This window comes from Leptosomus discolor, chromosome 1 (genome assembly GCF_034619465.1).
Source record: "Leptosomus discolor isolate bLepDis1 chromosome 1, bLepDis1.hap2, whole genome shotgun sequence".
Classification (NCBI taxonomy): Eukaryota; Metazoa; Chordata; class Aves; order Leptosomiformes; family Leptosomidae; genus Leptosomus; species Leptosomus discolor.
Window position 1 is genome coordinate 9717139 of NC_141391.1, and position 18717 is coordinate 9735855.

The following is an 18717-nucleotide window of genomic DNA, read 5'->3' on the forward strand; positions in this document are numbered from 1 at the left end:
GCTGATAGATGACAACGCTGAGGACAAACTAGACAGTAAGTGCGAAAAAAAAACTTTCAAAAAACCCTTTTCTAAATACTAAGCCAAGAATTTTTTTTCAAAGCTTAAGGAGAAATAGGTGACCACAGAGATAGGAGAGAAGCAGGACAAAACAGGTGTTTAGATAGGAGGCTAGCAACAAGATCAGCTTACTAGCCAGTCCTTGGATCTCACAGCTCTGATCCATGCACGAGCCATTGCAGGGACTCCAATGTTACTGTAGGGTTCAAAGTTGCCATCCAGCAGCTCAGCTGCGATAACTGCCAGGCAGCCGCAGCGGAAGACAGGCTGACTTAGCTGTGATACACAGGGCTAACCCAACCTGCAGGGCCTCATGTTTGCGATTACCACAGATCAGCCACTGTAAACCCGCTGTAACTTGGGTGCCTAAGTTTTGACAGGCTAACTAAGCTGTGGTCTACACCCATAGGTTTCACCTCTGTAATATGATAAACTAACTGCATTAATAGTACAAGCCACCACAATGCCACAAATTTTTGTTTTGTTAATACAACAGATGCTGACTTAAGTAGTTACGTGTCAGGATAGTAATTACATTATCACAAACCCGTTCTTTAGGGAGATCTGTAATAGCTGCTCCACTATTCACAATACCCAGGGCACATGGCAAAAGATGGAAAAAACATGTTGGGAAACTTTACGTGGGAAAAATCACAACCAACTGTCGATTCACTAAACTGACTACCTCCAAGGTATATATCTAGCCTGTCTTTACAATGAATGAAGAGAAAAAGGCATGCTTGGGGCCTGGCTCATCTCATCCAAAACTACACACATAAACAAGTCAGAAGTCTACAAAAGGAGCCATGGGAAGTATTTCAGGTGAAAGTACCTGCCACACAGGCAGCTGAGGGCACATTACAGCGATACCAGTGCCTGTGTATCTCTGTTCTTTGTGATGAACATGAAAACTAAGCACAATATAGTTACTAATATCACCATAACACAGATGATAAATGAAAAAGCTCAGATTTGCATTGGAAATTTATGTAAAGGATGCCGCTGCCTACATAACAGGAGGGAATGTTGTGCCTTTATTCAAATCTGCTTCCGATATGGACAGGTTCTCAGCTCTTCTAAGCTCACGTAGCATCATTTGATTTCAATGGAGCAAGAAATACATCACTTAGGGGTCTGGATTACAATTTGGTTTGCAAAGGTCTCAGACATACTGGTTCTGAGGTTTCTTCCTCTCTTTCCTACTTTTTTCGTCCTATGTTTTTCACTATTCAAATCATTGCTTTAAAAAGCAAATAACAGTATTGCCTGAAAATCTACTAAATATCTGCTCCTATGCAAAAAAAATACTTCTAGAGAGACTGCCTTTTTCAGAAGCTGCTTCTTAGGGCTTCTTCTATTGGACAACTAAAATTATATGTACTGGGATATGGGCAATAAATGACTTTCCATTAACAGCAACTTCTCGTCGGGAATTCTATTACCCCTTATATCTTTTCCCTTGACAAGCAGTTGCTTTCCCAACCTACAAAACAGCCACTAAGGCCACAAGCTATTTCTATTAAATTTTCAAAACAAAAAACTCAGTGTCAGAGACTTGACCCGAAACATAACTTGGTCTGCTGGCAGCACGGATCCCTCCCCAAGTCCTTACAGATAATGGCAGGAAATTGTTCTTTCATCACATCTCCCAGACGCAGGCAGCAGAAGCTGAAGCCAGCGAGAGGAGAAACATCTCAAACTAACCAGTTCTTCTCTGCACTTCACAGCATATCTGCACTCCTTGCATCCTTTTAATTTAGGCTTGTAATTGAGTTATCTGAAATAAATTGTTAACTCTCTTTGGTGTCAGGCATAAACTGTCAGGGATGTGAAAATGTGATACAAAAGAGAGTTTGAATAAATAGGATAAAGGCTGAGAGAATAGGTCATGAGAAGAGCTCAAATGACAGCATGTCGCATAAAACTCCTCCAGCCCAATATCCCGTCTGCAGAAGCAGCCATTAGAGCATGCTTAAGAAAGATTATAAGGAATGTGGCAAATATAATCCTTCCTCAAACAGTCAGCGGATTAGAGACCATTAATTGTCACAGGGCTTAAGGGACCGAGAAAGAACAGGGCTCCATGGTACAGATGCGGCATAAAGGGTTGGGCAAACTGCCTGCTTCTCGACAGTACATTTGACCCCGGGGGAGAGCGCCCTGTTTAGCAAAACTAACCCAACAAACAGTCTCTGTAATGTGACAGTGTGTCCTGAATCTTACACACTCCTATCTAGGCAGACCTGGCTCTCAGTGGAGAATATAGATACTGAGTTGGGAGAATAACATTCAGATGCTAATAGAGAGCAATTCATACCACAGAGGCAATCAGAAAACTTCAAACATGACACTCATTTAGCTAGTACATCTCCACCCCACTTGTCCCAGTAGTCTACTGTCCTCTTCCAGGTAGGAACGATGTTTAACAACAAAAGAGCTGTCATAGTGGGGCAGATCAGAGGCTAATTAGGCCCATAACCTGACTCTGGCCAACATCCTCCACTTCAAGCAAAAACAGAAAAACAGGGCGATTACGGACAATATGCGCATACGGCATTGCCCTCCCAACTTTTGTCTATTAAAGTTTCAGCGACTTCCGCAGCCAAGGATGCAGCCGGATCAAGTTCAACAGATTTTCAGAGACTTATGCTCCCTGGTCTAAGCCCTTTTAGGGCAACAAGTTCATTTGACGGTTCCACAAAGACACAAGCTGATACAAATTAACATGGCAAACATTTCTTCATAAGAAATGAACAAGATGGTGTTGTGTGTTTGTCTTCCTTACAAGGAAATGATATGCTAACCAAGAAAAAAGTCAGCCACCAAGGAATACAGACCACTATCACTTGAGTATACAACTGTCACAGGGAGCAGCAAATTACCATTCTTCTCTGCAGGGAATCCTGGCTTACACTCCCGGTCTGGAGGACATTCAAAGAGCAATGGAAGAGCATGGAAGAACATGAAAGCAACCTGTAATCTCAGTGTACCATAGGCGTTAATTAACCTGGCAGCCATCCAAACTGCTGCCACCAAAATCCGCTTATCTGGGAGCTGCACATTTCACCACTCCTGCAGACACTACTACGCACAGAGGCATTGCACTGCACAGGGGCAGCAGGCTACCGAAAAATAAGAAAGAGAGGCAGAAACAGACGAGTAATGAAAATTATTACATTACAATCAGAAGATTTGTTAGTAGTTGGACAAACACGTTATCTGAAGAAATGTACATCTGAATAAAGCAAGGGTTGCATCAAGAATCTAATAAAAATGACTCTGGGAAAACAAGCACAAATGATCTCTAGTGAGACCATATACAATTGTGGTGAGGCCAGAAAGGGATAACAGTTCAAGTAAAGGTATTTGTCTCTGAAAAGGAATTGATTTTCTACATACCTGTCCAGTCTCCTACTACTTTAAGGTGGACCCCAAACGTTGCTTTGGTATCTGTAGGGCACTAAAAATATTAAATATATTAAGGACCACTTCTGAGTAACAAGAAAATAACAAAATGCATTCAAAGAACAGTTGTTAAGACAGAACCTGGTGTAAATAGGTCACTCCTAAGCAGCCACACCAGCAGCTATACCCTCTAAAAAGCAAGCCTAGCATCAGTATAGTTCAGGAAGCCGAGCATGGCTAGTCTCCACTCAATCTTAACTCTTTCTTCTGGTCACAGAGATTGGGATGGGCTTGTCTGGGGCTGTGATTTGGAACAGCCACTTCACCAACCATTACTCAGCAATGAAACCGACTAAGGATACAATAGTACAGACATACTCGCACTAGTATTGACACTTATCATTCAAAATCAGAAACTGCTCCATCACTCCTAAATCAAAGCATTTAAAAGACTTCTGGTTCTTCAATGTCAGAACACATGTTTTCAAGTTGATCATTCTTACACAGCCGCACTTCACAGGAGCTTTGAGTTTGCAAAGGAAAAACAACAGATTGCATGGCACATCATAAAAATCACTTTGCAGCCACCATTCTCTCACTCTGCACCTACACCCTCACCTCAGGGCTACTTACTTGTGATTGTCAACACAAGAATTATATTATTTACAGTCTTATCCACACCATAGTATCTAAAAACCTCCAGTTAAGCCATGTCAAAGGTCTAAGGAGTCCCCTCAGTTTCACTCCTTGTTAGCTACCGGGAGATTTCAAATGCACTGGCTGGACAGCTTTTGCAGGTACACCAAATGTTTTCACACACAAAGAGGGCAAGCAACTATTCCTCAAGAAAAGAATATTCACTTTCCTTCTATAAGCAAATACTATTGGTTTCTTTTTGATAGACGGTATTACTACTGAGTTTTGACACCTTTCTTAGAACCTGTTAATGACAGATCCAAGCTCCATCATGAATCCAACATCCAACAGATGACACTCCTGTCTTTTTTTTTTTTAATTCTGCTACAGACAAACATGAATTCTGAGGAGAAGGCTTAAATTCAAGGAACACATATGTATTATAAATAAAAGAGGTAGTGAATCCAAGCACCAAATACTCAATCATCCGCCATGCTTGTGAGGACACTTCTTGGCTCTGTTCTGAACCATTGCCATTAGGGTTCCCAAGATAATCTGTTGTTGAGTGGGAAACCACTGGCCTCAGGGCTCAGGATCAGTTCCTATCCATTTCTTATTTAGCAGCAGACACAGGTAAAAGGTTAGTATTCTCTATACCTTGGCAACCTTAGAACAGGAAATACAATGTCCCAGCTACTCACTCCATTTTCCTGAAGAGGAAGAGTATCCTTGTTAAGAGTAATGATTACTAGACAGACTCATATTTAATTCCTTGTCATCTTTCAAGCTTTCCTATAAAAAGTTGGTACCGAAACTTAAGAGTCAAAATTATTTCAGCAAGTCTCAGCCTTCCAAAAAATGGGATCAAGGGAGGGCTGTAGGCAAGCCTTACACAATGAGGCCGGTACTTGTGGGTAGTTGCGATGTCTTCCAACAAAAATATCAAGTCCAGCTCTCCATATAAAAATAAGTAGGTAAGCGGCATCTCAGCTAGAAAGTTGCATACTGGCAGTAAAACGATCTGTTCTCCCGGAGGCTTCCGAAGGAGCCTTTAGCAGAGTTTATTTTTCAGTCTGGGCTGTCCCAGGGCTCTCTATGTTTCACGGGAGGTTGAGTGATTTTCTTAGTCTAATTATGCACAGTCCCAGTTCAGCACGTCTTCTATAAAATCGTCTGTCATTCCCTCCTTCCATTAAAGTTGATGGCAGAATACACCTTGTCTCCAGCCAGAATAGGTTCAAACCTGTTATCCTTTACATTACCTTTGTGATTAACTCCTTTCTGCACTCCTTTGAAAAATTATCCAATAAAAACAAGATTTATTTCTTTTTAGACATTAGGAAGCCTATTTTGATACCTGTAACTGAGCATAAGAGTTCCTCAGAGAGTTCTGGAAAAATCTTATTGTGCCGCTAAATCTTAGCAGAAGAAAAATGCCCATCACCTAGGCCACACAGAGTGAACTTCCCCCAGTTCAAGAGAGAAGGTTGTAGATGGTCCAGCAAAGGGCCACCAAGACAAAGAGAGGACTGGAGAACCTGACATACAAAGAGAGGTCAAAAAGGGAATGTGCTTGCGTAACCACAGAAGAGAAGGCTCAGGGAGATCACCGTCTTCCAATATCTAAAAAATGGCTATAGAGAAGATGAAGGTGCTGTCTTCATCACCATGCATAGCAGACAGGACAAAAGACCAGGGACACAAGTTGCTTCAGGGGAAATTTCAGCTGGATATAGGAAAAATACTCTTCACCACGGAATAGGTAGCCAGAGAAATGCTGCAATTTCCCTTGCTAATTCAGCTTCACAGGTCCCTGGATAATCTAATCTACAGTCCTTGCACAAGAAGGTTGAACCAGATGATCTCCAGAGGCCTCTTCCAACTTCAGATTTTCCTATGGACCTGTCATTTTAACTTTGAAAATTGCACTGATGTTTTCACTGCACAGAACATTTATTTTACCTCTCTTATCTCTGTAAACACAATTAAGTCTCAAAATTGTGGCTTTTTTCAGACTGTTAGAGAATATATTCCAGAAGCTTACGAAAATAATAAAAAGATAATTTTTCAGAAGTTTAATCATGAAAGTGGGTAAACTTTCCTGCATTATTAACAGACCACTGGGCATGTGTAATGAAGTGCAATGAAAATATCCTCATATATTTAACCTTCTTCATGTGATCACAGAATTGTAGGATAGCTGAGACTAGAAAGCACCTCTGGAGACTAGCTACTTCAGCCCTCGTGCTTAAGCAGGGTCTGCAAGAGCAGGTATCCCACGACAGCATCCAGTTGCACTTTGAATCTCTCCAAGGATGAAGACTACACAGCCTCTCTGGGCAACCTGTACCACTCTCAGAAAAAAAGCAAGGTTTTTTCTTATGTTCAGAACCTCCTGTATTTCAGTTTGTGTTGTCCTTCACTGAGTGCCATTGAGAAGAGTCTGACTCTGTTTTCTCCATTCCTCCATCAGTTCCAGCTCTCCCAGCATGTCCTCATACAAGAGATGATCCAGCGCCTTAGTCACCTTCACGGCCCTTTGTGCTTCAATACGTCCACGTCTCTCTTGTACTGGGGAGCCCAGAACTGGACACAGAGCTCCAGATATATTTCACTAGTGCTGAGCAGAGAAGGGTCACCTCCCTCAACCTGCTGGCAATGCTCTGCCTAATACAGCACATGAGGCTGTTGGCCTTCTTTGTTGCAAGGGCACATTGCTGTCTCATGGTCAACCTGGCATATAACAGGATCCCCTGGTCATTCGCTGCTGAGCTGCTTTCCAGCCAGTCAGTTCCCGTCATGTACTAGTACCTGGGGTTACTCCTCATGAGAGGCAGGATTTGGCAATTCCCTTTCATGACCTTCACGAGGTTACTGTCAGCCCATTTTTCCAGTCTCTCAAGGTCCCTCAAATGGCAGCACAACCACTTAGTGTATCAGTCACTCTTCCCAGTTTCGTATCATTTGCTAACCAGTACGGACCTCTGAGGTACGCCAGTACTGACTGGCCTCCAGCTAGACTTTGTGCTACTGGTCACAGTCCTTTCAGCCCAGCAGTTCAGCCAGTTTTCCACGTACCTCCCTGCCTAATCATCTACTCAACACTTCATCAATTTATCTATGAGGATTTTATGAGAAACAGTGTCAAAAATCTTGTCAATTATGATGCTTTTTTCCATTTTCACATATCTAAGTCTCTGATCATCTATTTTGCTTTTAATTTGCCATACATATCTCATCTTTAAAACACTGCACAGCTAAACACTGCTCCAAGATCCTTATTACAGTCAGTTTATACACACATTTAAACTGATCTCTTTATGTTCTATGAAGACAAGCACAAGCTGAGGCACCATCTTGAACTGGAAATCAAGAGAATAAGCATATAAGCCTTGGTCAAATAAAGGTGTATCAAAGTAGTCTCAGCAATGCATGATGTCCTCTCTGCAGCTGTGAACAAAACCAATTAAAATTGGTTTTAAAATGTGTTTTGGCAAATAGTACTTGGATTTCATCCTGCTCCTTTTAACCTGGGAGCTCTAAGAAACAATCCAGTGACTTATTAACAGTACTGTGGCAAGAGCTGCATGCAGCACCTTTTTTATTGCTTGTTGTCCAGTACGCTGCCCAAGAGGAAATCGTAATGATTAGCCAATCTTGAAATAAAAAAAATACTTTATTTTATTTCTTTTTCCTTAAATAAACAATGTTTTTCCAAACAGCTAAATCACTAACTTGAATAGTCTGTAATGAGAAGGGACATTAGTCATTGTTAAACAAAAGGTCACAAGTGATAAGCTTTTCAGTAGTTGTTTCTGCATTTTGAAGAGTTAAACGAACCTCAATTGCCACATTCATTCGACTAAAATGCTATGGTACACAAATTAACTGTGGCAGATAGTGTCGTTACATGAAGTTAATCTTATTCTAACCTCAAGCTATCTATACTTGTAAAAAGTGAAAGATTTTACAGGTAGGAACATCTACGCTAATCAGGTTATCCGCTAGCATTTGGCCATCCTCCAAAAACAATTGAAAATGAGAGGAATTCTGCTAAATTTAATAGAGCTGTGCAGATTTACACCCTCAGAGAAACCAAATTATGTTCTTAGCATTGGAAAGTTGGTAGATTTCCTCAGAGCTGTTCATCACACGTAGGGAAGTTGACAATGCCTATTTTAATTTTATTTTTATATGTATTTCCACATTCAAAGCAGTGAGAATAGGTTTTTTATGCGTAGATAAAACTTATGGAATACAGACTATTCTATATCTTGATGAAAAAACACTTTTCCATATATTTTTTTCTCCTTATTTTTCAAGCTAACTTGAAATACAAATGCTAATTATCACATAGGGAATTTGCAACAATCCCTGGAGAACTTTATGCTTATAAATCACCAAATTAATTACACTCACCAGTAGCCGTAGCTCTGGTATCTATTTATCTCTATGCTGAAATAAAATATAGATGATAATTTATAATAATCTTAATTAACTAATGTTTACTGCACTATTAGATTAATACATACTTGAAATCTATTTTATTTATCAGTTTTAGATTGTCAACACGATTCTCAGTTGTCCTGTATGTCTCGCTTTTATAGGAATACAAAGTGAATGAACGAATTGCTGTTAGATTATAGTGGTAATACTTTACACCCACTTTATTGGTATAAAAATCTACTGGAGGTGATGAGCAGTGGAAAAACCTATGCATATAAGAGCACAACATATAGCAAATGAAAACTATGTTAACAGCATCTGTGTTTCCAGCTTAGAATACCCTGAATATTTAACATCACTGGAACCTACTCCCAGTTAAAAATACTGCCCGGAACAAGAAACAGGACAAACCTTACTGACATAATTTTAATGGTATTAAACACTATTGAAATATTGTAAAACACCATTTTTAAACCTTCGGGTGCAGGGAGTTGGGGTGAGTCAACAGCAAACTAGTAAGAAAATAGAAGGTTAATTCCTGCAAGTTTCCAGTTCCTCTGTACATCTCTACCACAAGAACTGTGAAGACACTTTAGAAAGACGTTAGGTTTTGATGATGCATACATCAGGATAATCCTGTAGATGATCGTAATATGGATTTGCAGATATTGTGGCAGAGTGAGCCCATCCTTGCTCCAGAACCCTTACATAGATCAAGAAAAACACATTAAAGATGTAGCCTGTTTGGGAAAGAGGCAGAATTGAGGAGGGAAAAAAAAAAAAGAACTAAACACAACCAACTTATTTTCCCACCTGTACAGGGGAAAAAAAAAAAAAAGAAAAAAATAAATAGAAAAGTTTTTCAACTTTGTTTTCCACAAGAAAACGCGTACTTGGAAGCTCAGTAAGCTGTAGCTTGTCTGGTTTCATACAGAACTGATATAAACATTCCTAAAATGATTCATCCTGACGTTAGAAAATGAAGAGGAGTGATGACAAACACAGGCATACTATCTAAAGGTAGCCAAAAAATAGTAACTAGACTTCAGTCTGACTCATAGGAGGTGAACTCTGTTACACTGGGCTACCCCTGTTTTAACTAATGAATCCCATAAGAAGCAAATTTAAGAAGAAAAAAAGTTAATCTGATGAGTTACTCTTTTAAACACATTTCTGCCTCAAAGGCTAGGACAGTCTCTAAAATGTCTCTTTTTTTTTTTTTTTTTTTTTTTTCTGTTTCATGTTATTTTACAGACCAGATTTTCTCTAAAAGCTTTCCCCGTTAGAGACTTGGCCTTACAGCTATCCTAATTTAACTGGCAGACATCAGCAGACATTATAACATCCCTGAACATGGGGAAATCCTGACCACAGAACATGATTTAAGTATCAAGGGTGTCTGGATGATCAAGGCGAGACCACCATGCCTTGAATAGTCATTGCTTCAGCCAGAGCCCTCCCACTGCAGAGCTGACTCCTAGCAAGCAGCCTAGCTGAAGAAACATACCCCAGACACTTTCCCCTTTCACTTTCTATGCCCTTATACTCCTTGTTGTACAACCCCAAACACCTGCAGTCTGGCTAGTGGAAAAAACACACCATAACACTGTGGGATGCTCAGGATGCATCACTGGTCAGCTGCAGTGCCAAGAAAGATCATTCTGGTCATCTGGGATCTAACGTCTCCTGAAACACACCACAAACCCACACCCACTAATTCCTGTGAGTCTGTATTTCAGCTTTTGCTACTTCAATCCCTGCAGTCTCAGTTGTTAAACTACTCTCAGTGTTCAAAACAATCTTTTTTTTTTTTTTTTTAGGTCTCAATCTTTGAGCATTTGTTCCTTGATTTCACCCTTGCACCACAAGAAAACATAAATCTTTACTGTAACATATGTCTTAGGATTGTATATAGACCAATAGTTGCAACTGTAAAACACATATTGCATAAAATACATACATTGTTGAATAAATAACATGAAATTACTTTATCTGTAAGTCTGTAATAGCCCAACTGCTACTCTGTTGCTGCCACAAATGCACTACAAGGACACACTTCTGCAGACCAGTCAGTATTTCTTTGCCTCTGCAGCTCAACCGAGGTAAAAAACTTGCTGACCACCCTTTCAGCACAGCACAACACCTTACATTTCATAGAATCATAGGATGCACAAGCTGGAAGGAACCCATAAGGATCATCAAGCCCAACTCCCTGTAACATAGTAAAAATGTTTCAGTCCTAGCTATATTCAGACCATATAACTTATGCATTTCAAGTTATTAGCTAGAGGAAACAACAAACCACAACCTTAGGGGTTGGACTAGACGGTCTTCTGAGGTCCCTTCCAGCCCCTTCTGTGATTCTGTGATTATGAGATGCTCAGGACACAAGCCTTTGTCCCTGAAGGAGTAAAAGGCAGTAGAGCAACGTTTCTGCCCAAGGCTGCCTCTCAAAGTCCTCCAAGGGTATGCAGACACATTGCCAAGCAACGCCGTGCTGAGCTGACAAATGCACGAACAAGGAAACTGAATGGCACAAAAGGCTCCTTCTCCATCACCCCTGAGCAGAAACTACAGGCCATCTCCAGACTCATGCTAACTGGCACCCCGTGGTGTGAGGCACTCATGGAAAGAACCATCAAAGGATCAATAGGTTTTCTAGTTGGATCACCAACACCTTGAGGAACGCTGTGTCCTTCCAAACTACCCTACCAGCACATGCAGTATTTTTGCCAGGCAAAAGCACAGATCCCAGCCAGTCAGCTGATCTTAATTTTAGGTCAGCAAGAGGCAGGGCACTTCATTTCCTTTAATACTTTGTCCACATGTGAACCGTATTCATGTTTAAAAGTTGTGCTTGTTTTTTTTTTTTCATTTTGATGTTCTTCCACACTTCCTAGACCTTTCTCTAACCTGACAGAGAAGCTAACCTAGAAGCACTGCCTCTGACAGGAGAAAACACATTTCCCTGCTAAAGTCAGTAGGTGCTCGTTATATATTGTAAATTTGCTTCCATAATATCAGAAAAAAACTTGCTCATGAGAGAGGTCTGACACCTTCTGTTTAAAGTGTCTGCTGAAGGAGGACTCAGGCTTTAGTGAACTTGAATGTAGCAATTTCTGTGTTCCCTTGGTCCAAGAGAGTCAGATTTGTATGTTTAAACATAAGTGAAGGTTTACTTAGGGTTTTTATACAGACCCCAAAACTACTAAGCCAAAAATCAAACCAAACCAAATAAACAAGTCTAAGGAAGTACTAAAGGCATCTGAAATATTAATCTATTCTATTTTTGTTTTACTTGAATTCTTTGTCAAACAGCTGCTAGATTTTCTACTTCTATGAAGAGCAGACAAGCTCTAGGGATTTCTTTAGTTTGCCAACAAGATACTTCACAATATCTGCATTTCCCTAAATGCTCTGTAAATCATCTCATAAAGACAAGTTCCACAACCATTTGCAGAAGATATTTAACAAATCCTATTAGAATGTCATCATGTTAGATTTTGGTTTTATTGTATTTATCTGTCAGTATGAACTTAGCTCTTAATGTCCTTACATCCTTTTTACTAAGGCAAACTTCCAATAGCTCAATAACTCTTCAAATTTTTTTAATGCAGAATTTGGCCCCTAGGCTTTTCCTGTTGTGGATAGTTTATTTCTCAAGTTTACAGTACAGGGCATGTGGTTCTCCATCATCTCCAGTTTCGCTCCTTGCACAGTACAAAATTTCTTGCTTAAAAGAAGCTTAGAGCTAAAACTTCACTGCTAGACTGTTAATAACTTCACTGATTTTAAATGAACTCTGAGTTATTCAGGGATAAAGACAATTTTGGCATTACAAAACACTGGTTTTCTCTTACAAAAACAAATGTTTTACTTATTAAGTTGTTTATACTCATGTATTATTTGCTGAGACCTTCCTGACAAGGCTTCAAGCCCAAAAATGTAAATGTATAGATGAGGACCATCATCTTGTAATCCCTTCATGCCTAAATCCAGACACCAAATGGACTTTAATAGAGGTGTGGAGGTAACAAGGAAAACTCAATCTACAAAAAAATCAGACCAAACCAAAACAAAAATCTTAAATGTAGAAAATGTATGAATAAGTAATAGCTCTGAGACATTTAGGTACAGTACTATCATTTGTCATGTATACCCAGAAAAGTCTTTCAGGTAATTCTTGTACACACTCTGAGATGATTAATGGACTTAAGAGTTTCCCTGCCTGGGGTTCAGTAATTATTACTTTATAGAACTTTAATTTGGATTCTAATCAGACAAAATATTCTTCCTCAATAATATATATTTGGCTTTTATATGTGGATCTGAGTATCTGAATATGCAAATTTGTCCTCTCCCCTCCTCAAAACTCAGCTTTGACTTATTAAAAAATCCACACATACTGGCCCACTAACTTGCTACATGCCATAAAAGACACAGCAAGGATTTGGCCATCCATGTTTATGAGCACAGAATTCAAGTGCGTCCAGACTTTTTCTTTTCTTACACATACATAACCGTATGGGGAAGGAAAGGAAGAAAGACATCACACTACAAACCCTCCTGATGCTATCTGCTTCAAATTAACCATCTGCACAAAAATATGCAGAACAAGCAAACCAGCAGAACTTCTTGGAGCTTTTTATTACCAGACTCTTCCAGCTTCAGTGGGACTGAAAAGCAGATTTATTACACAGCACTGAAGTAGGGAAGGTCAGAGCACATTATAACACAGGAATAAACTTCTAGTTTCAAACTACCTGTTGCAGGTAGTTGATTTCTGCTCACCTGCTACCAGAACTAGGATCTAGACATTGAATGAAGAGCCAAAACTCTTCAGAGGATTTGAAAAAGCAGCCACGCCTGCTAAGATAAAGTAGATATTTCATGAAGTCATGGAGTCTGAAGGTTGGGATCTTTGCTTTGGGTTTTTTGTTCTGGTTTAGTTTTTCACTTTATATGTGCCACTTCATACCATCTCCCTCTACTAACTATCCCGTGAAGCTACTAATCAGTAGATATGCAGAGCACATCTTAAACAGAGAGGCAGAAGCAGCTCAACATGATTTTATGAAAATTACCTGTTTGTCTGAGTATCAACAAGAGTATCTTGGGATACATTTCTGTGTTAAAGAAAAAAAGTCACCGAAGGACAACTTCAATGCTAAAACAGTATTAAACTGAAAAGACAACAAGCATCAAGCTCAGGATATATATGTCCTGGAATAACAAATGAGGTCCTGGACAGCTTTACAGATATGAGTAAAGTACAAGGACATTTATCCTAAATATTTAAGGTTGCACTGTTCACAGCAGCAGAAGAGGTGGTACTCTTCCTACACAGAAGTCAACTTCTTACAATGTATATTAACATCTTCACATTAAGCCTTTTATCTTAATGACAGCTGGCTTTTTAATTGTTTCCAAGAGGGATTTTGCACGCTTAAAGGGGAACTGCAGGATAAGAGGGAGCACCCTAGTAATGGTGCTGGGTCAGAATGATGGAGAAAGGAATAAAACTTGTGCAAGTTAGTCAGTGAAAGTTGACCTATATAGACCAGGCAATGCTTTTTCTCTGCCTGAAGAGCCTGAGCTTAGTGGGAAAAGACTTATTGTTTCATCATTTCCAACAAAATAATGTCCTGAATCTCAAAGAAATTCAATACAGATTATTTGCCTGAATGACTTCCATGAAGAAAGGAATTGTGGTCAGGTCAGTGAAATCACTAGACAGGAACTACAGAGTGCAGAATTAAGTTCCCAGAAACTCCTAAAGACTCCCTCCTCTCCAGCACCCACAGCATCCAAGGGGCGATTCCCAGGGACTAACTCTAGCACCTTCTCCAGTCAATGCAATCATTCATTGATTCAGAGGTTTTAAGTTTGGCTCCTATCCTGAATGTTTCTTGGGAGAGTGTCTTGCCCTTATACTACAGCAGTATAGAGTGGCGAAAAGCACCCCCTATGTCTGTTTTGCACGACAAGAGTGCCAGTCTAGAGGAGGTGTTGTCTCAGTGTGTACCTATAATGCATACAACTGATTTCTCATGTCTTGGATGCTAAAGCAATACTTCAGACAACCTGTTATGGTGAAGTGTCAAAGTACTTGAAAAGATAATTTATTATACACACACAATTTTCAGAAATGAAAGAGGACAATCCTTTGAGACCCAATATTTTAGCCAAAATTACTATTCTAAATAGCAGATCTATGCTGTTGTCATAAAACTTAATGAAGCCTTTCCATCATCAGTTCAACTTCAGCAAAGAGGATACTGCAAACTGTCTCATTCAAACACAACACCTGCTAGGCTCTCCTCCACAGTAAAGGAGCTTTGATGAAAGACTCAGTTCACTACTGCATGTACCATCAGGACAAAGTTTTCTTTTCTCCTCAGAGGTGGTACTTCTAGTTTAGAGATGGTACCCACTGCATGAACAGTCCTGAACAGCTTGTACTGTTCCATGCATGCACCAGAAGGAAGGATTTTAAAGATTAAACTATTCAGAAAGCTGTTTAAATGAGCTCTGAATTCACACCACAATGGCAGAACAGTATCTATTATCCTTGTGCAATGTAGATTTCAGTTCCAAGGGGAAATGGGGGCATGACAACAGCTAGTGACAACCAAAACTTTTACCAATTTGGGATAACAGATCATTTGAGCCTGCATTTGTGGATGTTTGTTGCACAGCAGAAGTTTCACCAAACCTCAGATCTGAGCCATTTCCAAATTTAGAAGAATTCTCCTCTTAGTTTTGTCCTTATTTCAAGGCCTGTCACAGTCTAAGTTCCACATGAAGTGATGTAATTGTTTCCTGCCTTCTTGTGCCACGTGCAAATCAACACTACTAAAACAAGGTTACCAAGCTTTATGAACTGCTGGGAGTAGTCATCAGTCTTCTGGTAGCCAAGCTGTCTCAACCGCAGCTTGTAAGAGTTCGTAGCTTCCATTGACTCTGTAGTAGATTCAGCAGAGGCCACAGAAAAAGACCCAGCACAAATTCTGAAGCACTTAATATCTGCAAAGCACAAGGCTATTTCCATAAGGCTTACTGCCAACTACTGCATGCCAATGCAAGAAATTCCAAACCCAAAGTGACCTCTCTTGTAAGACTCTAATACATAGTCTAAATGGGAATCTACTTCTGAAGTCATTCATTAGCAAAAAAAGGAAGCACTAAGCCATAAATGGTCAGTACTATGGTTTCATGTTGCTGCAAATAATTAGTAGTGTAGTTAAGCGTCTGGAAAGAGAGGAAACTCAATACCAAGTGGAAAATGTAAGATGGAGATGGAAAGAAAATCAATGCTACCATGAACTGCAAGCCTCAGTCTCTTCTTGTTCGTACAGGCTAAAATGAAGAGCAACCAGAATGAAGTCAGGAGAAACCACCACTTTCCAAAAAGTTAAAAAAAAAAAAAAAAGAAAAAGCAAGAATCTCCATAAACTCTTTTTTTTTTTTTCTTTTCTTAGTTTTGATAAGAGGTGGGGCTTTGTATACTAAAGAGTGGAAGCAATGTTTTGGATATATGAACTGTAATAAAGGACCAACCTTACTATTAGAAATCCATACTATTGCTAAAGCTTGTTTTCTTTTCCAAGGGCTTTAAAGGTTGTTACAGACAATGACATTTAAACTGTATTCCACAGCAGAGGAGTTCCACACTTTCTTCAACAAAAGTGTAAAGAAATGTCAGTCTCGGGAAGCAGAACACTAAAGAGATTCCTAATGTTTCTTTGGACGGTCTGATCTCCAGCCCATATTGTGCACTTGGTCTGAAAGACAAATCTCCTCAAAAAGAGTTCATCCAAGTGGAAACACACAAAAATAATTTGTCCCTTTACAAACCCTCAACTAAAGTATTTATTTACCAAAAATATTCATCCCCACAACAGATGAAAATATCTTGGAGCTGACTATTTTGCTCAGATTCAACCATAAGATGCAATATTGTCCTAGCCAAAATAAGTAAATCAGACACAAGGGCATACAGTACTGAAAATGTACTCACACTGTTTTACACAGCATAGTAACAGTTGTGTACAGTTGTGCATAGAAACTGGTGAAAGAAGCACAGTAAAACATGAGAGCATTTTGTTAAAGTGAAATCAAAGACAATGGAGCAATGAAGACAGTATCAAGTGAGTAGTTCACTATGAACTACCTAGAACTGGCCAGCAGGTCATTTGCAGGAATCCCAGTCGTTTGGTCATTCCTTCATTAGCATTCCCAACCTTTCCAATGGATAACAAAGTGAAGGAGTTGCACTAACGAATACAAAGTCACTAATGAATAAAAATCAGTGGAAGCACGCTTCAAAAACAGAGTTAAAAAATGCCAGTTTCCACATCAATTGTAAGAGAAAATTAGTGCCTGAACTTCAGAGTGTACAAGTGACACTGCCAGCAGGTCAAGGGAGGTGATCCTTCCTCTTTATTCAGCACTGGTGAGGTCACGCCTGGAGTACTGTGTCCAGTTCTGGCTCCTCACTACAAGAGACACGAACATACTGGGGAGAGTGCAACCAAGGGCCATGAAGACGATTAAGGGTCTGGAACATATCCCCTGTGAGGAAAGGTTGAGCGAACTGGGACTGTCCATCCTGAAGAAGAGAAGGCTCAAGCAGACCTTATCAATGTATATAAATAGCTGAAGGTAGAGTGCAAAGAGGATGGAGCCAGGCTCTTTTCAGTGGTGCCCAGTGGCAGGAAGGGAGGAAATGGGCACAAACTTTAACACAGCAGGTTCCCTCTGAACATCATGAAACACTTTTTTACTGTGAGGGTGACTGAGCACTGGCACAGGTTGCCCAGGGAGGCTGTGGAGTCTCCATTCTTATTCAGAAGCCATTTGGACATGGTCCTGGGCAACCGGGTCTAGGCAGTCCTGCTTGAGCAGGAGGGTTGGACAGGATGATCTCCAGAGGTCCCTTTCAATCTCAACCATTCTGTGATTCTGTGACACGAAGACTTTGATGGCAGAGCCAGGTCACAGGTTAGCAAAGAAGCGAGGCTGGAAGCTCTGAGTTCAGAGCAACATGCATTTTGCTTCTCCAAATTCCTGTGTACATTTTCCACCAATGACTTCTGCTCATTCCTTCCATCAGTGGGGAAAAAACACTTTCAATTGACAAAAAGGAAAAGAAAATAAGTCCGACTGCACACGTTTCTAAATAACGCATATAATCTCTTTACGTCCACTTGGTTACGATTCAGAGCTCCCTCTGGGAAACATGTGGGAGCTTTTCTAGAGTGCAACGGGAGTGAGTTCAGGCCCTTTAAACAGCCTCCCAGTGTTTTCCTCCGCCCCGGTGTTATGTAAGGAACAGCTAAACTGTAAATATGACACAACCTCAAAAAGGGAAGGGACTAGTAAAATACCCGCATGACTCCTTCACACTGACTCACCCCTTCCTTTCCACTTCTGCTTGTAGTTCTCCGAGTATAAAGATATGCGTGAACTGGTCACTTCTTGCCTTTTAAGCATACTCCAGGCACAGTATGATGTTTCATCAGCTTAGACAGGACATCACACAGAGCCTGGGGACAGACTTTTTAGCAGGGCCTGTTGTAACAGGACAAGGGGTAATGGTTTTAAACTAAAACAGGGTAGATTCAGACTAGATATAAGGAAGAAATTTTTTACAATGAGAGTGGTGAAACACTGGCACAGGTTGCCCACAGAGGTAGTAGACACCCCATCTCTGGAAACATTCAAGGTCAGGTTGGACGGGGCTCTGAGCAACCTGATCTAGTTGAAGATGTCCCTGCTCACTGCAGGGGGGATTGGATTAGATGGCCTTTAAAGGTCCCTTCCAACCCAAACTATTCTATGATGCTATGATTCTAAGCAGAACAATGGTGCCAGGAAGAAGGATGCAGTCTTCCCCTGCACTGTGCTGCCAGTATCCGAAACCCCGTGCACGTCTCATGCTGCTCTTGTGGTGGCTTGGAGCCCCACGCTCCTACACCAACCCAGAAAAATAACCCAGGGACTATCATCATCCAACAAAAGAAACAGCAGTAGTGTCCAGCTTGCTTGGTAACTACAAGTAGGCCAGATGGAGGCAGAAAAAATACTGAGTTAGGTTATTGCCTACACACTCTATGAGCACAGTCCCATGTCTGGCATCATATTAAACAACCAAATAAAAGCTTTCTA

The 18717-nt window shown here is 40.3% G+C and overlaps 1 protein-coding gene across 2 annotated transcripts in view; it reads right to left on the bottom strand.

Moving 5' to 3' along the window:
• The window catches only part of NOX4 (NADPH oxidase 4), a 107633-nt gene that overhangs the window by 55927 nt on the left and 32989 nt on the right, over nt 1-18717 (bottom strand). For both annotated transcript variants that reach the window (XM_086481713.1, XM_086481712.1), the window contains exon 12: nt 3460-3520. In XM_086481713.1, coding sequence (XP_086337839.1) covers nt 3460-3520 — 61 coding nt within the window. The remainder of the gene's footprint in view (nt 1-3459; nt 3521-18717) is intronic.